General features: G+C 45.2%; 1 protein-coding gene across 1 annotated transcript in view; it reads right to left on the bottom strand.

Moving 5' to 3' along the window:
• LOC308526866 (aldo-keto reductase family 1 member D1-like) overlaps positions 1–21346 on the bottom strand; it is a gene marked incomplete at both ends in the record, with an annotated part of 50662 nt that extends 29316 nt beyond the window's left edge. The window contains 2 exons of the mRNA XM_081102117.1: positions 9357–9524; positions 21254–21346. Of these exons, the coding sequence (XP_080958243.1) occupies positions 9357–9524; positions 21254–21346 (261 nt within the window). The remainder of the gene's footprint in view (positions 1–9356; positions 9525–21253) is intronic.
• Positions 21347–23153: the final 1807 nt, after the last annotated feature.

Below are 23153 nucleotides of genomic sequence, written 5' to 3'. Positions count from 1 at the left end.
TCACTGGGCTTTTATTATATAGACTAGAGGCCCGGTGCACAAAAATTTGTGCACTCAGGGGGGGGGGGGGTTGGAGAGGGGGTCTCTCAGCCCGGCCTGTGCCCTCTCGCAGTCTGGGACCCCTCAGAAGATAACGACCTGCTGGCTTAGGCCTGCTCCCAGGTGGCAGAGGGCAGGCCCAATCCCTAGGTGCAGCCCCTGGTCGGGCTCAGAGCAGGGCCGATTGGGGAGTTGGGGCTCTGCCCCCTGTCATGCATAGAGCAGGGCGGATCAGGAGGTTGCAATGCCACCCCTAGTCACGCTCAGGGTAGAGCTGATTGGGTGGTTGGGGCACTGCCCCCTGTCACACTCAAGGCAGGGTCGATAGGGAGGTTCGGAGCCACCCCCTGTCACGCACAGAGCAGGGCCGATCAGGGGGTTGAGGTGCTGCCCCCTATCACGCAGAGAGCAGGGCCCATCAGGGGGGTTGGGGCTCCGTACCCTGTTACACACAGAGCAGGGCCGATCAGGGGGGTTGGGGCTCCGTACCCTGTCACACACAGAGCAGGGCCGATCAGGGGGTTGAGGAGCTCCCCCCTGTCACGCACAGAGCAGGGCCGATCAGGGGGTTGAGGAGTTTCCCCCTGTCACTCACAGAGCAGGGCCGATAGGGGAGTTGGGGCACCGCCACCTGTCACATAGAGAGCAGGGCGGATCAGGGGGTTGGGGTGCTGCCACTGTCACACTCATGGCAGGGCCGATGGGGGAGGGGGTCGAAGCGCCGCACGCTGTCACACACAGAGCTGCAGGGCGATCAGGGGGTTGGGGAGCTCCCCCCTGTCATGCACAGAGCAGGGCCAATCGGGGTTGAGGAGCTCCCCCCTGTCACGAACAGAGCAGGGTGGATAGGGAGGTTGTGGCCCCTCCCCCTGTCACACACAGAGCCGCAGGGCGATCAGGGGATTTGGTCGCTGCCCCCTGTCATGCTGATCCCGGTGCTGGGAGGCCTGGAGGCTCCGCTGATCCCGGTGCTGGGAGTCCTCGCGGCTCCGCTGATCCCGGTGCTGGGAGGCATATTACCCTTTTACTATATAGGATAGAAGCCTGGTGCACGGGTGGGGCCGGCTAGTTTGCCCTGAAGGGTGTCCTGGATCAGGGTTGGGGTCCCGCTTGGGTGCCTGGCCAGCCTGGGTGAGGGGATGATGGCTGTTTGCATCTGGTCACACCCCCTTCAGGGTGGGGGTCCCGCTTGGGTGCTTGGCCAGCCTGGGTGAGGGGATGATGGCTGTTTGCATCTGGTCACACACCCTTTAGGGTAGGGGTCCCCACTGGGGTGCCTGGCCAGCCTGGGTGAGGGGCTGAGGGCCGTTTTCAGGCTGGGGGTGACTGAAGCTCCCAACCTGTCCTTTTTTCCTTTTTTTTTTTTTTTAATTCTGGGCCCGCTTTAGCTCTGAGGCTCGGATCCAGCTATGAGATCTCTGCTGCTGAAAGCAGGTTTCTGGCCTTAGTTTACCTTCTGTATTTGAAACAATGTTGTGGTCCTGCTGGCTGAAGCCCGGGGTTTTGTTTAGCTTCTATATTTGTTACAATGTTGCTTAGAGTGCAGCTGAGAGACCGGCAAGGCAGGCGGGGAAGCTTGGCTCCCTCCATCACTGAAGCAAGCAAGCCTCCCAGTTTGCATCAGCTGCCTGCCTGCCGGCCGCCATCTTGGCTGGCAGTTAATTTGCATATCGCCCTGAGAAGCCAATGGGAAGGGTAGCGGTCGTACGCCAATAAAAGAGATAGGTAGGACAAACAGGTCCTATCTAATAAAAGAGATAGGTCCTATCTAATAAAAGATGGTAATTGGTGTATGACCGCTACCCTTCCCATTGGCTAATCAGGGAGATATGCAAATTATCTGCCAGCCAAGATGGCGGCCGGCAGCCAGGAAGCTTGAAACTAACATGAGGCTTGCTTGCTTCAGTGACGGAGGACTCCAACGTTCCCCACCTGCCACTGCAGGCCTCTGAGCTGCAACTCTAAGCAACTATGTAACAAATATAGCTAAACAAAACCCCAGAAACCTGTTTTAGTCCGCCGGGCTTCAGCCAGCAGGATCACAACATTGTAAGCAAAGGCCAGAAACCTACTTTCAGCAGCAGAGGCCTAAGAGCTGGAGCCAAGCCTCAAAGCTAAAGCTGACCCAGAATAAAAAAAGAAAAAAGAAAAAAAGGAGCTGTTGGGAGCTTCAGTCACCCCCAGCCTGAAAACAGCCCTGGCCAGGCACCCCAGTGGGGCCCCCACCCTGAAGGATGTGTGACCAGCTGCAAACAGCCATCATCCCCTCACCCAGGCTGGCCAGGCACCCCAGTGGGGACCCCCACCCTGATCCAGGACACCCTTCAGGGCAAACCAGCCGGCACCCATCCATGCACCAGGCCTCTATCCTATATAGTAAAAGGGTAATATGCCTCCCAGCACCGGGATCAGCAGAGCCGAGAGGCCTCCCGGCACCAGGATCAGTGTGACAGGGCCAGCGCCCAAACCCCCTGATCGCCCTGCGGCTCTGTGTGTGACAGGGCGTGGGGCCACAACCTCCCTATCCGCCCTGCTCTGTTTGTGACAGGGGAAGGCGCCCCAACCCCCTGATTAGCCCTGCTCTGTGCCTGATAGGGGGAGCTCCCCAACCCCATGATCGCCCTGCAGCTCTGTGTGTGACAGAGTGCAGTGCCCAAACCCCCTGATTGGCCCTGCTCTGTGTGTGTCAGGGGGCAACCCCCTAACCCCCTGATCGGCCCTGCTCTGTAGGTGATAGAGGGCGGTGCCCGAACCCCTACCCCACAGACCCTGCTCTGTGTGTGATGGGGTAGAGCCATAACCTCCCCATCGTCCCTGCCCTGAGTGTGACAGTGGCGGCGCCCCAACCCCCTGATCGGCCCTGCTCTGTATGTGACAGGGGGTGGTGCCCCAACTCCCCTATCGGCCCTACTCTTTGAGTGACAGGGGGGAGCTCCTCAACCCCCTGATCGGCCCTGCTCTGTGCATGACAGGGTACGGAGCCCCAACCCCCCTGGTGGGCCCTGCTCTGCACGTGACAGGGTGCAGCGTCCCAACCCCCTGATTGGCCCTGCTCTGGGCGTGACGGGGTGGCGCCACAACCTCCCCATCGACCCTGCCTTGAGTGTGACAGGGGGCGGTGCCCCAGCCCCCCAATTGGCCATACCCTGAGCATGACTGAGGGTGGCATCACAACCTCCTGATCTGCCCTGCTCTGTGCATGACGGGGCGGCGCCCCAACTCCCTATTCGGCCCTGCTCTGAGCCCAACCAGGGGCTGCACCTAGGGATTGGGCCTGCCCTCTGCCACCCGGGAGCAGGCCTAAGCCAGCAGGTTGTTATCTCCCGAGGGGTCCCAGACTGTGAGAGGGCACAGGCTGGGCTGAGGGACCTCCTCTTCCCCCTGAGTTCACAAATTTTTGTGCACCGGGCCTCTAGTCCTATCTAATAAAAGAGAAACATGGTAATTAGCGTACGACGGCTACCCTTCCCATTGGCTAATCAGGATGATATGCAAATTAACTGCCAGCCAAGATGGCAGTTAACTGCCAACAAAGATGGCAGCTAATTTGCATACTCACAATGATGGAAGGTGAAAGGGGAAGGATGGAAGACAGTGATCAGAAACCCAGGCGCAGGCAAGAGCCAGGGAGCAGGGCAAAATGTAGGTCCTGGAGGCCACCTTTGCCCTGCCACCAGTGGGTGATCGGAGAAACCTGGGGGGTGGGGCAGGGAAGTGGACACAGACAGCGATGGTGAAGCCGGATGCAGGGGCAGGGAAGCGGCTGCCACCAGCAGTCCCGGCTTCCCTGCCCCGCACCTGGTTTCTGCGATCGGGTGACCGCAGAAGCCCAGTGCAAGGGCAGGGAAGCAGCCGCCCCCAGCGTATCCGGCTGTGGCTTCCCTGCCCCCCACCTGGCTTCTGCATTCCGTGACAGCAGAAGCTGGATGCGGGGCAGGGAAGCAGCCTCCACCAGCGCCCTGCCCACGGCTTCCCTACCCCGAACCTGGCTTCTTCGATCAGTGACCGCAGAAACCGGGTGCGGGTCAGGGAAGCGTCCGCCGCCAGCGTCCCCAGCCGCGGCTTCCCTGCCCCACACCCGATCTGTGACCGCAGAAGCCCAGTGCAGGGGCGATCACAGAAGCCAGGTGCGTGGGCAAGGAAGCAGCTTCCGCCAGCGACCCGGCCAGGGCTTCCCTGCCCCGCACCCAGCTTCTACGATCTGTGACCGCAGAAGCCGAAGCCGGGTGCGGGGGCGATCGCAGAAGCTGGGTGTGGGTCAGGGAAGCATCCGCCGGGGTGTCCCCCGGCCGCGGCTTCCCTGCCCCGCCCCAGGCTTCTGCGATCTGCGATCCATGACCTCAGAAGCCAGGTGCGGGTCAGGGACGCATCCACCGCCAGAGTCTCTGGCTGCAGCTTCCCTAACCTGCACCTGGCTTCTGTGATCCGTGACTACAGAAACCGGTGCAGGGCAGGGAAGCAGCTGCTGCCAGCATCCCCCACCACGGCTTCCCTGCCCCGCACCCAGCTTCTGCAATGAATGACTGCAGAAGCCCAGTGCAGGGGTGATCACAGAAGCCAGGTGCTGGGCAGGGAAGCAGCCTCAGCCAGCTTCCCCGGCTGTGGCTTCCCTGCCCCACACCTGGCTTCTGTAATTGGTAATGCCTATTTTTGCATGACACTTAACTGACTACCCTCCCTGGAAGCACAGAAGAAGAAGCCCCCAGAAGAAGAAGCTGCCCGCCTTTGGTCCTGGCGCCAGCACCTGGGGCTGGCTGCAGCCCAGGAGATGGACAAGCTACGCGCCAGAGGTCCCAGGCTGCAGCCACCCGGAGAAGCTACCAGCCCTGTGGTCCAGGGCACCAGCGCCTGTGGCCAGGGAAACAGTTTCCCTCTTCTCCTACTGTAGTCATTACTTCAATATTCCCCTTCTGAATTTCTCTCCTGTGCTGCAACCCAACTCCACTTTTTATCGGAAGGATACGGAACAGAGAGAGCAGTGTTAAAAGCTTACATTTTTAAGCCGGTAAGGTTGGTACTTAAACATATAAATGGGAAACTAGAGTCCTTAAGGTAACAAAGGCTACAAAGGACAGGGCAGCGCATGACCTATTATTATATCCAGCAATCCATATGGGGACTGAAAACTTTGCAATGATGACAATCACTGAAGATATGAATCAACTAAAATAGTTTACAGGGACAATTCTTCCATCTTTGAAAATATCTACATCAAATCTGTTTAAATAGATTTTCATCTGCATAATATAACACATTCTGACAAGATCACCACCACCACCAATGTGGTCAATGTTTTGCCGTAAAATGTTTAATAACTGAGGGACCCCCCACCTCGAGTGCACAAATTTTGTGCACCGGGCTACTAGTTGTATTATAAGTTCTTTAAAGTTCTACAGCTTTATTCCTGCAAAACTGCCTGTAAATATACATTCTTTATTCCCATTGGTTTTCGTTTTAATCGTGATGTTTTATTTTTCTGATTGCTCTTCAATTGATATGGGATTTTTTTATTTTTAGAGTGATGAAAATATTCTGAAATTAGGTAGTGGTTATGGTCATGCAACTTTTGTGAATATACAAATAATTATTCAAAATGGTGAACTTTTGGTATGTGAATTATAGCTCAATAAAGAATTAGTGCTCTATGATAAAAATACGTAAATATAAGTCATCTATCCTATATAATAAAAGGCTTATATGCAAATCAACCGAACGGGGGAACGATGGGTCACTATGACACACATTGACCAACAAGGGGCAGACACTCAATTCAGGAGCTGCCCCCTGGTGGTCAGTGCACTCCCACAGGGGAAGGGCCTCTCAGCCAGAAGCTGGGCTCAGGGCTGGCGAGTGCAGCAGTGGTGGTGGGGGCCTCTCCCACCTCTGCGGCAGCACTAAGGATGTCTGACTGATGCCTAGGGCCCACTCCCCTTGGATGTCAGTTGGACATCCCCCAAGGGCTCCTGGACCATGAGAGGGTGCAGGCCGGGCTGAGGGACCGCCTCCCCCCCCCCCCCCCGTTGCTCGAACTTCGTGCACAGGGCCTATAGTATATATATAAAAGCCTAAGCAACTGTCCAACTGTTCGACTGTCCAACTGGTAGCTATGACACTCAATGACCATCAGGGGTAGACTCTCCGAATGTTAGCTATGATGCGCACTGACCACCAGGAGGCAGATGCTCAACACAGGAGCTGCCAAGCAACAGCAACTTGGCAGAGTGCCCTCCCATACTCTGGGACCCCTCGGGGGATGTCGGACTGTCAGTTTCGGCCAGATCCCTGCAGGCCAGGCTGAGGGACCCCATCTACTGGAGGAACCCCGCTCACTCAGCAGATGCCCTCTGAGCCTCAGCGCTGCCCCAGGTGCCGCTGGCGGGGGAGGGACCATAGGAGGTTGGCTCCAGGGCGTGTCTGGCCCGTCTCGCCCAGTCCCACCCCAGTGGCCATCTTCTAATTACTTTCAATTTGCACGAATCCATTCACCGGGCCTCCAGTAAAACCTTAAAAATACTAGAAGAAATTACAGGCAACAAAATCTCAGACATCTCTCCTAGTAATATGTTTACTGATGCATCTCCTAGGGCAGTGGTCGGCAAATTGCGGCTCGGCAAACTGCACCTCGCGAGCCACATGCGGCTCTTAGGCCCTTGAGTGTGGCTCTTCCACAAAATACCGACTTCTACGCATGGACTACGAAGTTTCAGTCGCTCTGTATGTGCGCGTCCGCATGTGGTATTTTGTGGAAGAGCCACACTCAAGGGGCCAAAGAGCTGCATGTGGCTCGCGAGCCACCGTTTGCCGATCATGGTCCTAGGGCAAAGGAAACTAAGCAGAAAATAAACAAATAGGACTACATCAAAATAAAAAGCTTCTGCACAGCATGAGAAACCATCAATAAAATGAAATGGGAGCCCACAATATATGACAATGATACATCTTACAAAGGGTTAATATCCAAAATATATTAGGAGCCCTAGCTGGTTTGGCTCACTGTATAAATTGTCGGCCTGCAGACTGAAGGGTCCCAGGTTCAATTCCAGTTAAGGGCACATGCCAAGGTTGCATGCTTGATCCCCAGGAAGGGACATGCAGGAGGCAGCCACTCAATGATTCTCTCTCATCATTGATGTTTCTATCTCTCTCCCCCTTTCCCTTTCTTTCTGAAAATCAATAAAAAATATATTTAAAAACATCAAAAAAAACCAAAATATATAAGAAAGTCATACAACTTAACAAAAGGAAGACAAACAATCCAATTAAAAAATGGGCAAAGGACCTAAATGGACACTTTCCAAGGTGGATACACACATGGCCAAGAGACATATGGAAAATCCTCAAAGTCACTCATCATCAGAGAGATCCAAATTAAAACAACAATGAGGTATCACCTCACACTTGTTAGAATGGCTACCATCAGTAAATCAACAAATAACAAGTGATGCGAGGATGTAGAGAAAAGGAAACCCTAGTACACTGCTAGTGGGAATGCAGACTGGTGCAGCCATTATGGAAAACATTATGGAGTTTCCTCAAAAAATTAAATATGGAACTGCCTCTTGACCCAGTGATCCCACTTCTAGGAATATATCCTAAGAAACCTGAAACACGAATCAGAAAGGATATATGCACCCCTATGTTCATAGCACAATTTATAAAAGCTAAAGCCAGGAAAACCCAAGTGTCCATTATTAGATGAGTGGTTGAAAAAGTTGTGGTACATTTATATCATGGAACTAGAGGCCTGATGCGCAGATTTGTGAACTGATGGGGTCCCTCGGCATGGCCTGCGGGGATTCGGCCGAAACTAGCAGTCCAACACCACCTGCTGCTCCTGCCTCCTGGCCCCGCTGTGCCTGCCATGGGCTCACTCCCAGTCACTCCCGATCAGGAAAGGCTTGTTCCACTACAGCAGCGCTCGCCAGCCATGAGCTCGGCATCTGGCACCTGGTGGTCAGCTGAGCAGCCCTCCCACTGTGGGAGTGCATTGATCACCAGAGGGCAGCTCCCGCCTTGAGTGTCTGTCCCCTGGTGGTCAGTGCGCATCATAGTTACTGGTTGATTGGTTGGTTGCTAAGGCTTTTATATATATAGATAGATACTATGCACCAGAAAAAGGATCCCTTACTCTTTGAGCAAGCATGGAGGGACCTTTAGCGTATTATGCTAAGCCAGTGGTTCTCAACCTTCCTAATGCTGCGACCCTTTAATACAGTTCCTCAATGTTGTGGTGACCCCCAATTTCATTGTTACAAATTGAACATAATTAAAGCATAGTGATTAATCACAAAAACAATATGTAATTATATATGTGTTTTCCAATGGTCTTAGGCAACCCCTGTGAAAGGGTCATTCAACCCCCAAAGGGGTCACGACCCACAGTTTGAGAACCGCTGTGATAAGCAACAATAAGCCAGTCAGAGAAAGACAAGTAGCACATGATCTCACTCATAAGTGGAATTTAATGAACAAAATAAACTGATGAACAAAATAGATCCAGAGACATAGATGCATTGAACTGATTTTGGAATAACAGAGGGAAAGCAAGGGAGTGTGGCTGCGTGGGAAGAGAAAAAGGAAAGAACTTGTATGCCTATATGTGCATATATATAAAATCCATGGACACAGACAATAGGGTGGTAAAGACCTGACTTGGGTGTTGGAGGTGGGCTAGAAGGGCTCAATGGGGGATATATGTAATACTTTCAACAATAGAGATTTAATTAATAAAAATAATTAGTTATCTATGAATAAATGGGCACAAAAGGGGGCACAAAGGTTTAAAGAAACCTTTAGCAAATACTTCTATAACAGTGGTTCTCAACCTTCCTAATGCCGTGACCCTTTAATACAGTTCCTCATGTTGTGGTGACCCCCAATTTCACTGTTACAAATTGAACATAATTAAACCATAGTGATTAATCACGAAAACAATATGTAATTATATATGTGTTTCCCAATGGTCTTAGGCGACCCCTGTGGAAGGGTCATTCGACCCCCAAAGGTTTTGCGACCCACAGGTTGAGAACCGCTGTTCTATAATGTGAACCATCTCCTCCTTTCCCTCCACTTCCCTAATTTTTGCTCTATAGACTTGGTTCTTTGCATATTATTTTAAATCCATGCCCATGTATGAAGAAACCTTTGCCAGAAGCCCACTTCAAGGGGCTCATTAGTCTCTAACATCTTGGCAAGAGTAAGGAATTTGGCAGTTGAAAATTCACTCCTCTTCGTGAGTCCAACTTTCTTGGGCAGAGAAAAGTAACATCAGGTCCATCATTAATATGAGGGGATGGAGGGTGAAGGGAAGCTCTCACCTTTCCGCAGTAGAAAATATCCTCTCTCTTCACCCTTCCTTCTGCTATCTTCTCTCTGATGGCCTCCCCCACTTCGTGCTCATGCTCGGAGCTGTAGGCCCCATCAATGTGCCGGTACCCAACATCGATAGCGAACTTCACTCCTGCCCTACAGCTCCCCTTAGGGGTCTGAAATAAAGGGGTTGAAGTTTGGGAGAAAAGAAATGAGTCTTTCATTTAGTTCAGGGGGTCCTCAAACTTTTTAAACAGGGGGCCAGTTCTCTGTCCCTCAGACCATTGGAGGGCCGGACTATATTTTAAAAAAAAACTATGAACAAATTCCTATGCACACTGCACATATCTTATTTTGAAGTAAAAAAACAAAACAAGAACAAATACAATATTTCTATTTGCATGTGGCCTGCGGGCTGTAGTTTGAGGACCCCTGATTTAGTGTAATCGGTATTAATCAGGACACTGCTGTAGAGTGAAAATGACAAATTCCCAATTCCATGCTGTTGTGTTTGGAAGATGGTATCTAGAGGCTGGAGAAACTGACTTTCTAGGGAGCATTCCATCCTCAGTGGGAGACTCCATCCATCCCAGGTCTTCCCTTAGAGTTGTGGTTTCAGAAATATGACTTGGTCAATGTTACCAGTGACAAGATATTTCATGGTTTCCATGCTATAGGAAGGCACAGTTCATTGACATCGATTCAGTTATAAATCAAAGGTTTGGGTGAATAAACTGAGATAAAGCCACAGAATGGAAAACTAACAGGTAGTAAAAAGGAATGAACTATTGATAGACACAGCTACATGGATGAATATCAAATAAGTATACTGAAGAAAAGAAGCAAGACAAAAAAGAATGGGAACAAATTCTAGGACAACAGATGGTGGCTGGCAGGACGCGTGTGAGTGAGTGAGGTGGTGAAAGGAGAGTGTGTGGATGTATGTAGTGTGTGTGAGTGAGTGAGGCAGTGAAAGGAGAGTGTGTGGATGTATGTAGTGTGTGTGAGTGAGTGAGGGACAGTTAAATCTAGCAGGAGTATCAGAGGCTGGCAGACCAGGCTCTCCTGGGCAGAGAGCCCCTACCACTGCTGAGGGCACTCTCCAGCCTGCGGGGCTCAGACAGGGAGCCCAGGCCATCTTGAAGGGGAGAGTGGCCTCCTCTAGGAACTCATCAGCACAACCATGTAGACTAGCTTTGGACACTGTCCATGACCCTGCAGCCACACCAGCCAAAGTCCTGCTTCCCCGCCCACAGACCTGTAGACCTGCAGACCTGCAGACCCTAGGAAGTCCGTCTCCAAGGGTGCATAGATCCCGCAGCAGTAAGTGCGAATTCTACCTCCCCAACTGCTGACCTCCGGACACCAAAGTTGTGTTTCCAGTGCGCAGGCCTCCTGAGCCCATCGCCTGGCTCCCAGAGGCCTCGGTGAGCCCCAGCTGGGTGCGCTCATATCCAAACAAGGGAACAAGGCCCTGGCAGCAAAACTTGAACTTCCCCCTCCTCAGCTGCTGACCTCCAGTCACCATAGTCGCACTGATCCAGCGCTTAGGCCCTCTGAGTTCCCTGCCCCAGTAATGTGGCTCTTGAGTTACTCTCTGAGCTGCTACAAGGTGTGACACTGGCTGCCTGCATCCAGTCCCCGTGGTTGGACAGATATTTGAAAAAAAAAAAAAAATGAAACCAGACCACCAACTTACACCATACACAAAAAGAAACTCAAAATGGATAAAGGACTTAAATATAAGGCGGGAAACAATAAATACTTTAGAAGAAGCCATATGCAGAAAAATAGCAGACATTTGTCATCGCAATATCTTCAGTGATATAGCTCCTAGGGCAATGGAAACTAAGGAGAAAATAAAATAATGAGACTACAACAAAATAAAAAGCTATCTTTGCTAAGGGTTTAATCTCTAAAATTTACAGGGAACTCATACAACTTAACAAAAGGAAAATAAACAGTCCAATCAAAAAATGGGCAAAGGACCTAAATAGAGTACATACAGAGGTCAAGAGACATATGAAAACATGCTCAAAGTGACTAATCATTCAAGAGATGCAAATCAAAACAATAATGAGGTACCATCTCACACCTGTCAGAATAGCTGTCATCAACAGATCAACAACAAGTGTTGGGGAGGATGCGGAGAAAAAGGAACCCTCTTGCACTGCTGGTGGAAATGCAGACTGGTACAGCTACTGTGGAAAACAGTATGGCGTTTCATCAAAAAATTAAAAGAGGAACTTTCATTTGACCCAGTAATCTCACTTCTAGGAATGTATCCCAAGAAACCAGAAACACCAATCAGAAAGGATATATGCACCCCTGTGTTTATAGCAGCACAATTTACAATAGCTAAGATTTGGAAACAGCCTAAGTGCCCATCAGCAGATGAGTGGATTAAAAAATGGTGGTACATCTACACAATGGAATTCTACGCTGCTGTCAAAAAGAAGGAATTGTTAACTATTTGCAACAGCATGGATGGAACTGGAGAGCATTATGCTAAGCGAAATACGCCAGTCAGAGAAAGATAAATATCACATGATCTCACTTATTTGTGGAATTGTTATTTCCTTTCTGTGTTACCATGTTACCTTGATTGTTCATGGTACTTGGTGGGTTGTTTCTCTGCTGGAACATTTAAAACTGTGAATATCTTTCTTATTTAGATACTGTCTTAATTTTAATTCATCAAGTTGATAATTAGAGGTCTTTGTTTTGTCTACCAGTAGATGGTGGTCTAGTACAAGCTTCTGTTTTCTCTAACCAATTCTACTTGCCCCTGGGGTGGGGGTGGGGGGGTCACCACTGTGGTCATGGGAGTTGCCACCTGGGTGATAGGGTGGCGAGTTGCTCTGCTGTATTTTGTTCCTCTGAGTCTGGAGGCCTCACTACTGTGGTGTGAGGATGTGGTGGCTGAGGGGAGAGTTTGCTTTGTGAACCCAGTGCTTGGTTCCCTGGTTCCCTTCCTGGCTGGTGCCACTGCACTATATAGAGCTGGGAGACCAGAGACATGTCTTTGCTTTTGCTACCAGGCTCCACTGCAGTAAGGGAGGAGGAAGCAGGTTCTCAGGTGCCAATGCTGTTTCTATCCCTCTTACTCTCCACTGGGCCATAGTATGAGCGCTCCACCCTGACTCTTCCACACAACCCCATTAGCTGGGGCCACAGGCTAGCCATGGTGGCTGTGGAACCACATCTGCAGACACCATCCCTGTTTTCTCCCTCATCTTGCCTCCCCTAAGTGTTCCAATACACCCTCCTTCAGATGTACCAATGTGTGTCTCTCTCAAGCTTGCTAGTGTGTTGAACAGAGTAACTTTTATTGCATTAAAGATGTCTGATTAGTTGTAGATTTAAGGGCAGATAGACATAGGTCTATGTATTCCACTCTGATGCTCTGAGATGACATTTTAAATATATAAATATGTGTCTCTACAAACAGTTGGCCAATAGGTAGATATATGAAAGGATGTTCAGTGTTACTAATCATTAGGTAACTGCAAATTAAAACCACAATAAGATATCACCTCACACCTGTCACAATGGCTATCATCAATCCTTTATAATAAAGAGCTAATATACTAATTAGACCGAACAGCAGAACAGCCATCCAGACGACCTTCCAGACGAAGCCAGTGCTGTGAAGGTCGAGCCCCTTGCACAAATTTTGTGCATCGGGCCTCTAGTAAATTAATAAACAAGTGTGCGTGATGTGGAATGCAGTATGGAGTTTCCTCAAAAAATGAAGTGGAGCTCTGGCCAGGTTGCTCAGTAGGTTGGAACCTTGTCCCATACACCAAAAGGTTTCGGGTTTGATTCACAGTCAGGGCACATACCTAGGTTGTGGGTTTGTGCCTCGGTCAGGGTGCATGCAGGAGGCAACCAATCAATATTTCTCTCTTACATCAATCTCTCTCTCTTTCTCTGCTGTCTATCTCTCTCTGTCTCTCTCTCTGTCTTTGTTTCTCTCTCTCTCTCTCTTTCTCTCTCTCTCTCTCTCTCTCTCTCTCTCTCTCTCTCTCACACACACACACACACACACACATACACACACACTCTTACTCTCTCTCTCTCTCTCTGTCTTCCTTCCTCTATTTCTCTCTAAAATAAATAAATATATCTTTAGGTGAGGAAACAAAATTAAAAATGGAACTGCCTTATGAACCAGTGATTCCATTTCTGGGGATATAGCCAAAGAAACCTGAAACATTAATTGGAAAGAAGATATGTACCCGTATGTTCATTTCAGCATTATTTATAATATCCAAGATTTGGAAGCAGCCCAAGTGCCCATCAGTAAAAGAGTGGAAAAAAAGCTGTGATACATTTACACAATGGACTATTACTCTGCTGTTACAAAGAAGGAAATCTTACCCTTTGCAACAACCTGAATGGACCTGGAAAGTATTATGCTATGTGAAATAATCCAGTCAGAGAAAGGAAGTATCACATGGTCTCACTTATATGTGGAATCTAATGAACAAAATTAACAAAACATAAATAAAAACAGACTTCTAGATACAGAGGCAAGATTGACAGCTGTCAGAGGGCACAGTGGTTGAGGGACTGAATGAAAAAGATGAAAGGATTAAACAAAACAAAAGAAAAACATCTTTATGGACAAAGTATGGTGATTATTAGAGGGAAAAGGGGGAGGAGGGAATTAGAAAAGGGTAAAGGGATGATAAATGGTGATGAAAAGAGATGACTTTGGTTGATGCACATACAATACTGATGCTGTATTATGGAATTATGCCCCTGAAATGTATATAATTTTGTTAACTAATGTTACCCCAATAAATTAAATAAAAGGAAGTGAAAAAGACAAGAGCTAAGGTATAAGTGTGGTATTGACTATTAGCCTGAAGTAATATTTGGATGGTGCTTTGTTTAGTAAGGATTATGTCACAGAAACAAGTTATAGTAGTGAAAGTCTTTAATTATTCAGCCATCATTAAAGAGACTTTTCTAAAAACTGAATATATGGTATACTCTTTCTTTGTTAAAAATATTCTCCTTGGGAAGATAAACGATCCAATCAAGAAATGGTCAAAGATTCTAAATAGACATTTTTCAAAAGAGGACATACAGAAGGCCCGGAGACATATGAAAACATGCTCAAAGTCACTAATCATCTGAGAGATACAAATCAAAAGAACAATGAGGTACCATCCCACACCTGTCAGAGTGGCTATCATCAACAAATCAACAAATTACAAGTGCTGGTGAGGATGTGGAGAAAAAGGAACCCTCTTGTACTGCTGGTGGGCATGCAGACTGGTGCAGCTACTGTGGGAGATAATATGGAGTTTCCTCAAAAATTAAAAATGGAACTCCCATTTGACCCAGTAATCCCACTTCTGGGACTATATTCCAAGAAACCAGAAACACCAATCAGAAAGGATATATGCAACCCTATGTTCATAGCAGCACAATTTACAATAGCTAAGATTTGGAAACAGCCTAAGTGCCCATCAGCAGATGAGTGGATTAAAAAATGGTGGTACATCTACACAATGGAATTCTATGCTGCTGTCAAAAAGAAGGAATTGTTACCATTTGCAACAGAATGGATGGAACTGGAGAGCATTATGCTAAGCGAAATACGCCAGTCAGAGAAAGATAAATATCACATGATCTCACTCATATCTATTTATATAAAAACCCTGGGTGTAACATCACGATCGAGGCTTGACCAACTGGAAGGAAGTCAGTCCTGCAGGGGTTGTCTTGTAAACAGCTGCACCCTCCCTGAGCTGTTTCCTGCGAGGACAGGGTGGTTTCAGGCAGAAAACTGCCCTCGGGAGCATGGCTGCACTGAGTCCTGTGTCCTTTTAGCCACAGCTGCGCCCTCCTGGAACTGTTTCCCAGGAGGATGAGGTTTTAGGCAGGAACCAGCCCTTGGAGAGTTGAGGCATATCTTTATACAGTTTTAATACATTATATTAGAGGTCATGGTGGTAGTTTTACCCACAGCATCGACAGGAATTGTTGCAAATTTACTTCTCAGTGGAAGCACCTTTCATTCCCAATATAAATTACCCATTCCACTATATGAAACTTCAATTTCTAAACTCGATATAAATAGTGAAGTTCCTAAAACTATTAAAAACACCCAACTTCTCATTATTGATGAATGCACCATGGCATCCAGTCATGCTATAAACACCATAAACAGATTACTAAGAGAAATTTGAATGTTGTATTTGGTGGGAAAGTTCTCCTTCTTGGAGGGGATTTTCAACAATGTCTTAATATTGTACTGCCTGCTATGCGATCGGCCATGGTACAAAGCAGTTTAAAGTACTGCAATGTTTGGGGATGTTTCAGAAAGTTGTCTCTTACAACAAATATGAGATCAGAGGATTCTGCTTATAGTGAATGGTTAGTAAAACTTGGATATGGCAAACTTGATAGCAGTTTTCATTTAGGAATGGATATTATTGAAATCCCCTGTGAAATGATTTGTAATGGATCTATTATTTTATTTTATTTTTTAAATTGTTTTATTGCTTAAAGTATTACAAAGAGTATTATATAAGTCTCATATTTTTTTCTCCCCTTGACCCTCCCCTAGCTTCCCATGCCCCCCAATGTCTTGTGTCCATTGGTTATGCTCGTATGCATGCATACAAGTCCTTCGATTGATCTCTTACCACCCCCCCCCCGTATCCCCCCCAACCCTTCCCAGTCTTCCCGCTGTAGTTTGACAGTCTGTTTGAGGCTGCTCTGCCTCTGTATCTATTTTTGTTCATAAGTTTATAATGGTCTTTATTATCCAGAAATGAGTGAGATCCTGTGGTATTTTTCTTTCATTGACTGGCTTATTTCACTTAGCACAATGCTCTCCAGTTCCATCCATGCTGTTGCAAATGGTTAGAATTCCTTCTTTTTTACAGCAGCATAGTATTCCATCGTGTAGATGTACCACAGTTTTCTAATCCATTCATCTACTGATGGGCACTTAGGCTGTTTCCAGATCTTAGCTATGGTAAATTGTGCTGCTATGATCATAGGGGTGTGTATATCCTTTCTGATTGGTGTTTCTGATTTCTTGGAATATATTCCTAGAAGTGGGATCACTGGGTCAAATAGGAGTTCCATTTTTAACTTTTTGAGGAAACTCCATACTGTCTTCCATAGTGGCTACACCAGTCTGCATTCCCACCAGCAGTGCACGAGTGTTCCCTTTTTTCCACATCCTCTCCAGCACTTGTCGTTTGTTGATTTGTTGATGATAGCCATTCTGACAGGTGTGAGATGGTACCTCATTGTTGTTTTGATTTGCATCTCTCGGTTGAGCATGTTTTCATATGTCTCTTGGCTTTCTGAATGTCCTCTTTTGAAAAGTGTCTATTTAGGTCCTTTGCCCATTTTTTGATTGGATTGTTTATCTTCCTTTTGTTAAGTTGTATGAGTTCGCTATAAATGTTGGAGATTAAACCCTTATTGGTGATAACATTGGCAAATATGTTCTCCCATGCAGTGGGCTTTCTTGTTTTGTTGATGGTTTCTTTGGCTGTGCAGAACCTTTTTATTTTGATGTAGTCCCATTTGTTTATTTTCTCTTTAGTTTCCAAAGACCTATCGGTGAAGAAATTGCTTTAGCATATGTCTGAGATTTTGTTGCCTTTGGATTCTTCTAGTATTTTTATGGTTTCCCGTCTTACATTTAAGTCCTTTATCCATTTTGAGTTTATTTTTGTGTATGGTGTAAGTTGGTGGTCTAGTTTTATTTTTTTGCATGTACCTGTGTAATGGATCTATTATGGAAGCTACCTTTGGAAATACTATATCTACAGACAATATTAAAAATATATCTAAATGTGCAATTCTTTGTCCAAAAAATGAGCACATTCAAAAAGTAAATGAAGAAATTTTGGATATACTCAATGGAGATTTTCACACATATTTGAATGATGATTCCATTGATTCCACAGGTGATGCTGAAAGGGAAAATTTTCCCATCGAATTTCTTAAGAGTATTACTCCTTTGGGAATGCCATGCCATAAATTTAAATTGAAAGTGGGTGCAATCATCATGCTATTGAGAAATCTTAATAGTAAATGGGGTCTTTGTAATGATACCAGATTTATTATCAAAAGATTAGAACCACCCTAACTGGTTTGGCTCATTGTATAGAGTGTGGGCCTGTGGATTGAAAGGTCCCAGGTTCAATTCTGGTCAAGGGCATGTACCTTGGTTGTGGGCAAATCCCCAGTAGGGGGTGTGCAGGAGGCAGCTCATTGATGTTTCTCTCTCATCATCAATGTTTCTAACTCTCTATCTCTCTTCTTTACTCTCTGTAAAAAATCAATAAAATATATTTAAAAGAAAAGATTTGGACCTAACATTATTAAAGCTGAAGTATTATCAAGATCTGCAGAGGGAGAGGTTGTTCTGGTTCCAAGAATTGATTTGTCCCCATCTGACACTGGGCTCCAATTTAAATTGATTCGACAACGGTTTCCTGTGATGCCAGCATTTGTGATGACTATTAATAAATCACAAGGACAAACTCTAGACAGAGTAGGCATATTCCTACCTAAACCCGTTTTCACACATGGTCAATTATATGTTGCTTTCTCTCGATTTCGAAGAGCATGTGATGGAAAGTTAAATTGCTAAATACTTCAGCACAAGGGAAATTAGTCAAGCACTCTGAAAGGGTTTTCACTCTTAATGTCATGTACAGGGAGATATTAGAATAAGTTTAATCACATCAACAGTCATTGTTTGCATCGCTGTTGTTTTTATATCATATTTTTGTCGTTTTTATATCATGCCTCTATTGTTGTTATATCCTTTTGTTACTGTTTATTTATTAATAAATTTCTATATTATTTTCATATACATTTTACTAATTTCCTTTCATCTCTCACACTTCTATTATAGAGAAAGGGCAAATAGCAATATTAAAATATTTCCGCTAATTTATTCCCTTTTAATGTGCCTGAGTTTCGTGCACTGGGCTACTAGTATGGGATATAATGATCAACATAATTTGATGAACAAAAATAGATTTATCTAGAGACAAATGGTAGGGGAGGAGGGGTTAGAGAGCAACTAAAGGACTTGTATGCATGCATATTAGCATAACCAATGGACACACACACTGGGGCAGTGGAAGCTTGCCTGGGGTGGGAACGGCTTGGGAGTGGGAGGGTCAATTGGGGAAAAAGGAGACACTAAAAAATAAAATTAAATTAAATAAAATAAAATATTCTCTCTGCATTGGCTGGAGTGGCTTAGTTGCTTGAGCATCATCTCATGCACCAAAAGGTAACTGGTCCACTTCCCACTTAGGGCACATACCCAGGACATGGGTGCATACTGGAGGCAACTGATCCATGTTCCTCTCTCTCTCTTTCTCTCTCTCTCTCTCTCTCTCTCTCTTTCTCTCTCTCCCCCTCTCTCTTCCTCTCTCTCTAAAATCAATAAAACATATTTAAAAATATATTCACCCTTACATGGCAGAAGCAGCAATGGGGTGAACTATAATTACTAAATTAGTAATTAATTACTAATTAATTCTAACCAATCTATATAAACCAGTTGGATATGTGGACATAAACAACAAACTTTATAATTTTAAATGTAGCATTAGAGAATTCTATATAAATTCCAACAGCTTTGTTAGGAAAATAAATTTTAGAAAAATCAGAAAGATCAAATAGAATACCATATATGGAGACTGAAATAAGTGATATGATAGGAAAATCTAAAGTGCAAAGATTTTTTTTCATAATTAAGGACAATGTCAATAAAATAAAGAGTTCTGTTTCCTAAAATGGCCAATAGCACCCTTCCTCGACTTGAGAAATGAGCAAGTCCTTAAGGATGAACTTTCTTTTTTTTTCTTTATTGATTAAGGTATTATATATGTGTCCTTATCCCCCGATTGCCCCCCCCCCTCATGTCCTCACTCCCTGTGGTCTGTGTCCATTGGTTAGGCTTATATGCATGCATATAAGTCCATTGGTTGATATCTCCCCCTTGCCCCCAACCTCCCCTACCTTCCCTCTGAGGTTTGACGGTCTGATTGATGCTTCTGTCTTTGGAACTACAGGATATAACATATGTCCTAGGGCAACATATTTGTATGGTATTGTGTAATAAGTACAATACATGAGTCTGAAAACCCAGTTGGAGTGATTCATTTTAGCATCACTCCCTTTGACCTACTTGGAAAATGTGTGCTTCCCATCCCTGAATTTTAGGCTCTGTGACTCTAAAGGTCCTAATTCACAGGGGAAATCAGCCTCCTTATTGTAAGAGTTCAGCATTCAAGGAAAGAATTGCCATGTTGGCAGGGGTAACATACCTTATCACAAGAGGTTAGGTGAACCAATGATATACTTATTGCCAATTGTGATTGTTAATGGACAAGGCAGCAGCCATAACTTGAGAGGGTAGTTGATTAGAGATTCAGACAACTCAGGGATGAGGATTTGGGACATAATACTAGGTAAGTCACCCAGACTAGCAGAGATATTGGCTAAGGATACAGGGAACTTAGAATGGGGATTCTGGGAGGAAGAGAATAAGTAGAAGTTACAACTGACTACAGCTTTAGTGGCAAGGGCCCTATTCATCCTCCTAACCTACCTCTTTAAAAAATTTCCCAGGAAACAGACCAAACAGAATTCTGGAAGAGTTGTTCCCAGGGGTGAACTTAGCATATAAAAGCAATTGACAGCATGGGTAGAATATGTCATAATGAACCCCATTTTCTCAGTCCTCAGAAGTGTTGACTGCTCATTACTCACATCTGTTTCCCTCTATGGATGACCCAGGGTATAAAGGCCTGATGTTCTTACCTGAACTCAGCACAACTCTGTGGCACCATTCCCATTCCAGAACTCCCTGTGGCATTGATGAGCAACTGCATTGCAGTTCAGCTGTCCCCATTGCACACACCCTTACAGATCTGGTCTCTGAGAGTACTCTCCAACAAGCCTCCTGCGTGCAAATCTCCTTCTCAGAGGCTGTTCCCAGATTTCCCAATTTAACACTTGGGTAGAGAAGGATTTCTTAAACAAGCCACAGAAAGTACTAATGATAAATTAAAGAGTGCTAAATGTGAGCACATTAAAATTGGGAATGTCTGTTCATCAGAAGACACCATTCATTAAAAGAATAAAAAGGTAAGTGGGAAGAGATATTTTCACATAGATATAACTGACGAAGAACTCATATGCAGATATTTTAAAAATCCACTATAGCAATAAGAGAAGAGAAATACAATAAAAAAACATTCGTGGAAGACACCGACACTTTGCAAAAGATCTCCAAATGTCTAATAAAAATATGAAAAATTAATCTCATGTAGAGTTGAGAGGAAGTGCAAATTGAAACCAGAGTTACATAAATTTAAAAAATCAGCAAGTGTATGTGAGAATGTTCCCTCATATTGTGGGCTCCCTTTTCATTTTGTTGATGGTTACTTTTGCTGTGCAGAAGCTTATTTTGATATAGTCCTAGTTGTTTATTTTCTCTGTAGTTTCCTTTGCCCTAGGAGATGTATTTGTAAACATATTGCTACAGAGATGCATTTTAGACTGAACTAAAAGTGATCAAATATGAACTTAAAAAAATCACAGGCCATAAACTCAGTGATTTCATGTGCTTGAGATCAATAAAATAAGAAGCACCCTGCTGAATTTTAGTCAAGAAAGCAGAAAAGTCCCATTCTCTAATCCAAGATCATTTTAAATCACAAATTGATTTAGTTTAATGTTTGGCTCAATACTCATTCAGCCAAACAATAGCCCTTGGAAGTTGCTTTCATTATTACAAAAAGTGAATCAATTAGATCCATTTAAAATATATTACAGATTATACTTTAGAAAAGTTTCTTATTTAAAAAAAATACAGAAAGAGATATAAATTTACCAATTTAGAGTCTTGGTAGGTACCAAACCCAATGATAGGAATGCTGTTTCCATCACTTAGAGGTATGCGGTGATCTCCTGCAGTGAGTTCCATCTTGGAGAGTCTAGGACTTCAGATTTCTGGGAGTGATTCGGAACACTTTTGGATGGGAGTCCTAGGGCCTATTTAATGAAAGAAAGGAGGGCAAGAGGGAGGAGCAGTGGGAGGGAAGAGAGATTGACAGATCTATTTCTCAACCTGTTTTCTTCTAGGTTGTTATGGAAATACTGAGATTGTCCTTTGAACTTTATTCGAGACATAAGAATACCTCAATTGAGAGTTTATGCTTATACCTCTGCAAAGAAAAGATTGAACAACAACAACAACCAAGGAAAGGAATCGAGTGGGGTTCTGTTAGGGTGCTTTTGTTGCCAACTAACAGGTCTATCTCAAATTCTCTTAGAATATAAAGGAAATTTATTGGTTCATATTCCTGAAAACGTCAACATTAGGACTAGCTTAAGGTGAGACTAGAGTAGTTCCTTTCCCAGAACTTCCCTAGAGATTCTGAGGCAGCAGGATTGGGCAGGGGTCTGGATTGCTACCACCTAGAAGTAAACTTGGAAACATTGGGCCAGAAGAACAAAGGAAAAGGCAGGATACAATTTCACACCCTCTGTCTCCTGGCTTTCTCAGCTGACTCTCCCCTTATCATTGAAAGACATTAATCAGCCCTTGAAGTAACTCAGCTCCAGCTTCAGGTCCACTAACACAGAGCTTACCTCCTCCATAGCTCAACCATAACCCAGGAATGGAGTCTTTTTTGCCTCAATAGTCTTTTTTGGTTGAACCATCCCTTGCTAAATCAATCAGAGTGGTCAAAGGAAATAAAAGACTGATTTGATTGCCTTAAGAGAATACTAGTAGAAGCCATTTCTATACGTGGAATTGGGGTTAATCCAGTGGTTCTCAACTTCCTTAATGCCGCGACCCTTTAATACAGTTCCTCATGTTGTGGTGACCCCCAATATCATTGTTACAAATTGAACATAATTAAATAGTGATTAATCACAAAAACAGTATGTAATTATATATGTGTTTTCTGATGGTCTTAGGCGACCCCTGTGAAAGGGTCTTTCGACCCCTAAAGGGGTTGTGACCCACAGGTTGAGAACCGATTGGTTAATCCCACCTGGGTAGATTCTGGATGTTGTTAATGAAGGGGAAAGAAGTAGTAATTAGGGAAACAATGGTCATTTATTTTAATCTTCCTCTAAAGGACTGTGCAACAGTCCATGATGATGGAAGTGTCCTGAAGTTTGCCTGAAATTGAGTTACCCTCTCTCTAGGAAATTAATTCTTGCTAATATACACACAGGCAGTGGGCACAATAATTTCCACCAGCGTGGGGCAGTGTGGAATGTGGACAGTAATGGTCCTCAATATCAGTTGTCAAATCAGTCCATCACTCATTGCCACCTTTGTGTGCTAAGATGTTAGCTAGAATGTCTCTTTATTATTGACTTTCTAGCTCTATGAATTTTAGCACATGTATAGATTTATATAACTACCACCACATGTAGGATACTGAAACATTCTATAACCCAGAGAATGCCTTCATGTTATTTCTTTATAATCACCCCCTCCACCACCTGCACCCCCTGGAGAAGTCACTTGCTGTTGTTCATTCCTATTGTTTTATCTTTTGAGAATATCATATGAATGGAATCATACAGTATATATAGTCTTTTGAAATTGCCTTCTTTCAGTCAGCATAATCTGTTTGAGATCCAACCATGTTGTGGCTTGTATCAATAGCTTATTTAGTTTTTATTGTTGCATAGTCTCCTATATAATAAAAGCACAGTATGCAAATTGTCACCTCAACTGGGAGTTCATTTGGGAGTTTGACCAGGGGGCT

The sequence above is a fragment of the Myotis nattereri genome, assembly GCF_964212035.1.
Source record: "Myotis nattereri genome assembly, chromosome: 11".
In the NCBI taxonomy this organism is placed as follows: domain Eukaryota; kingdom Metazoa; phylum Chordata; class Mammalia; order Chiroptera; family Vespertilionidae; genus Myotis; species Myotis nattereri.
This window is presented reverse-complemented; position numbering and strand designations above follow the sequence as displayed.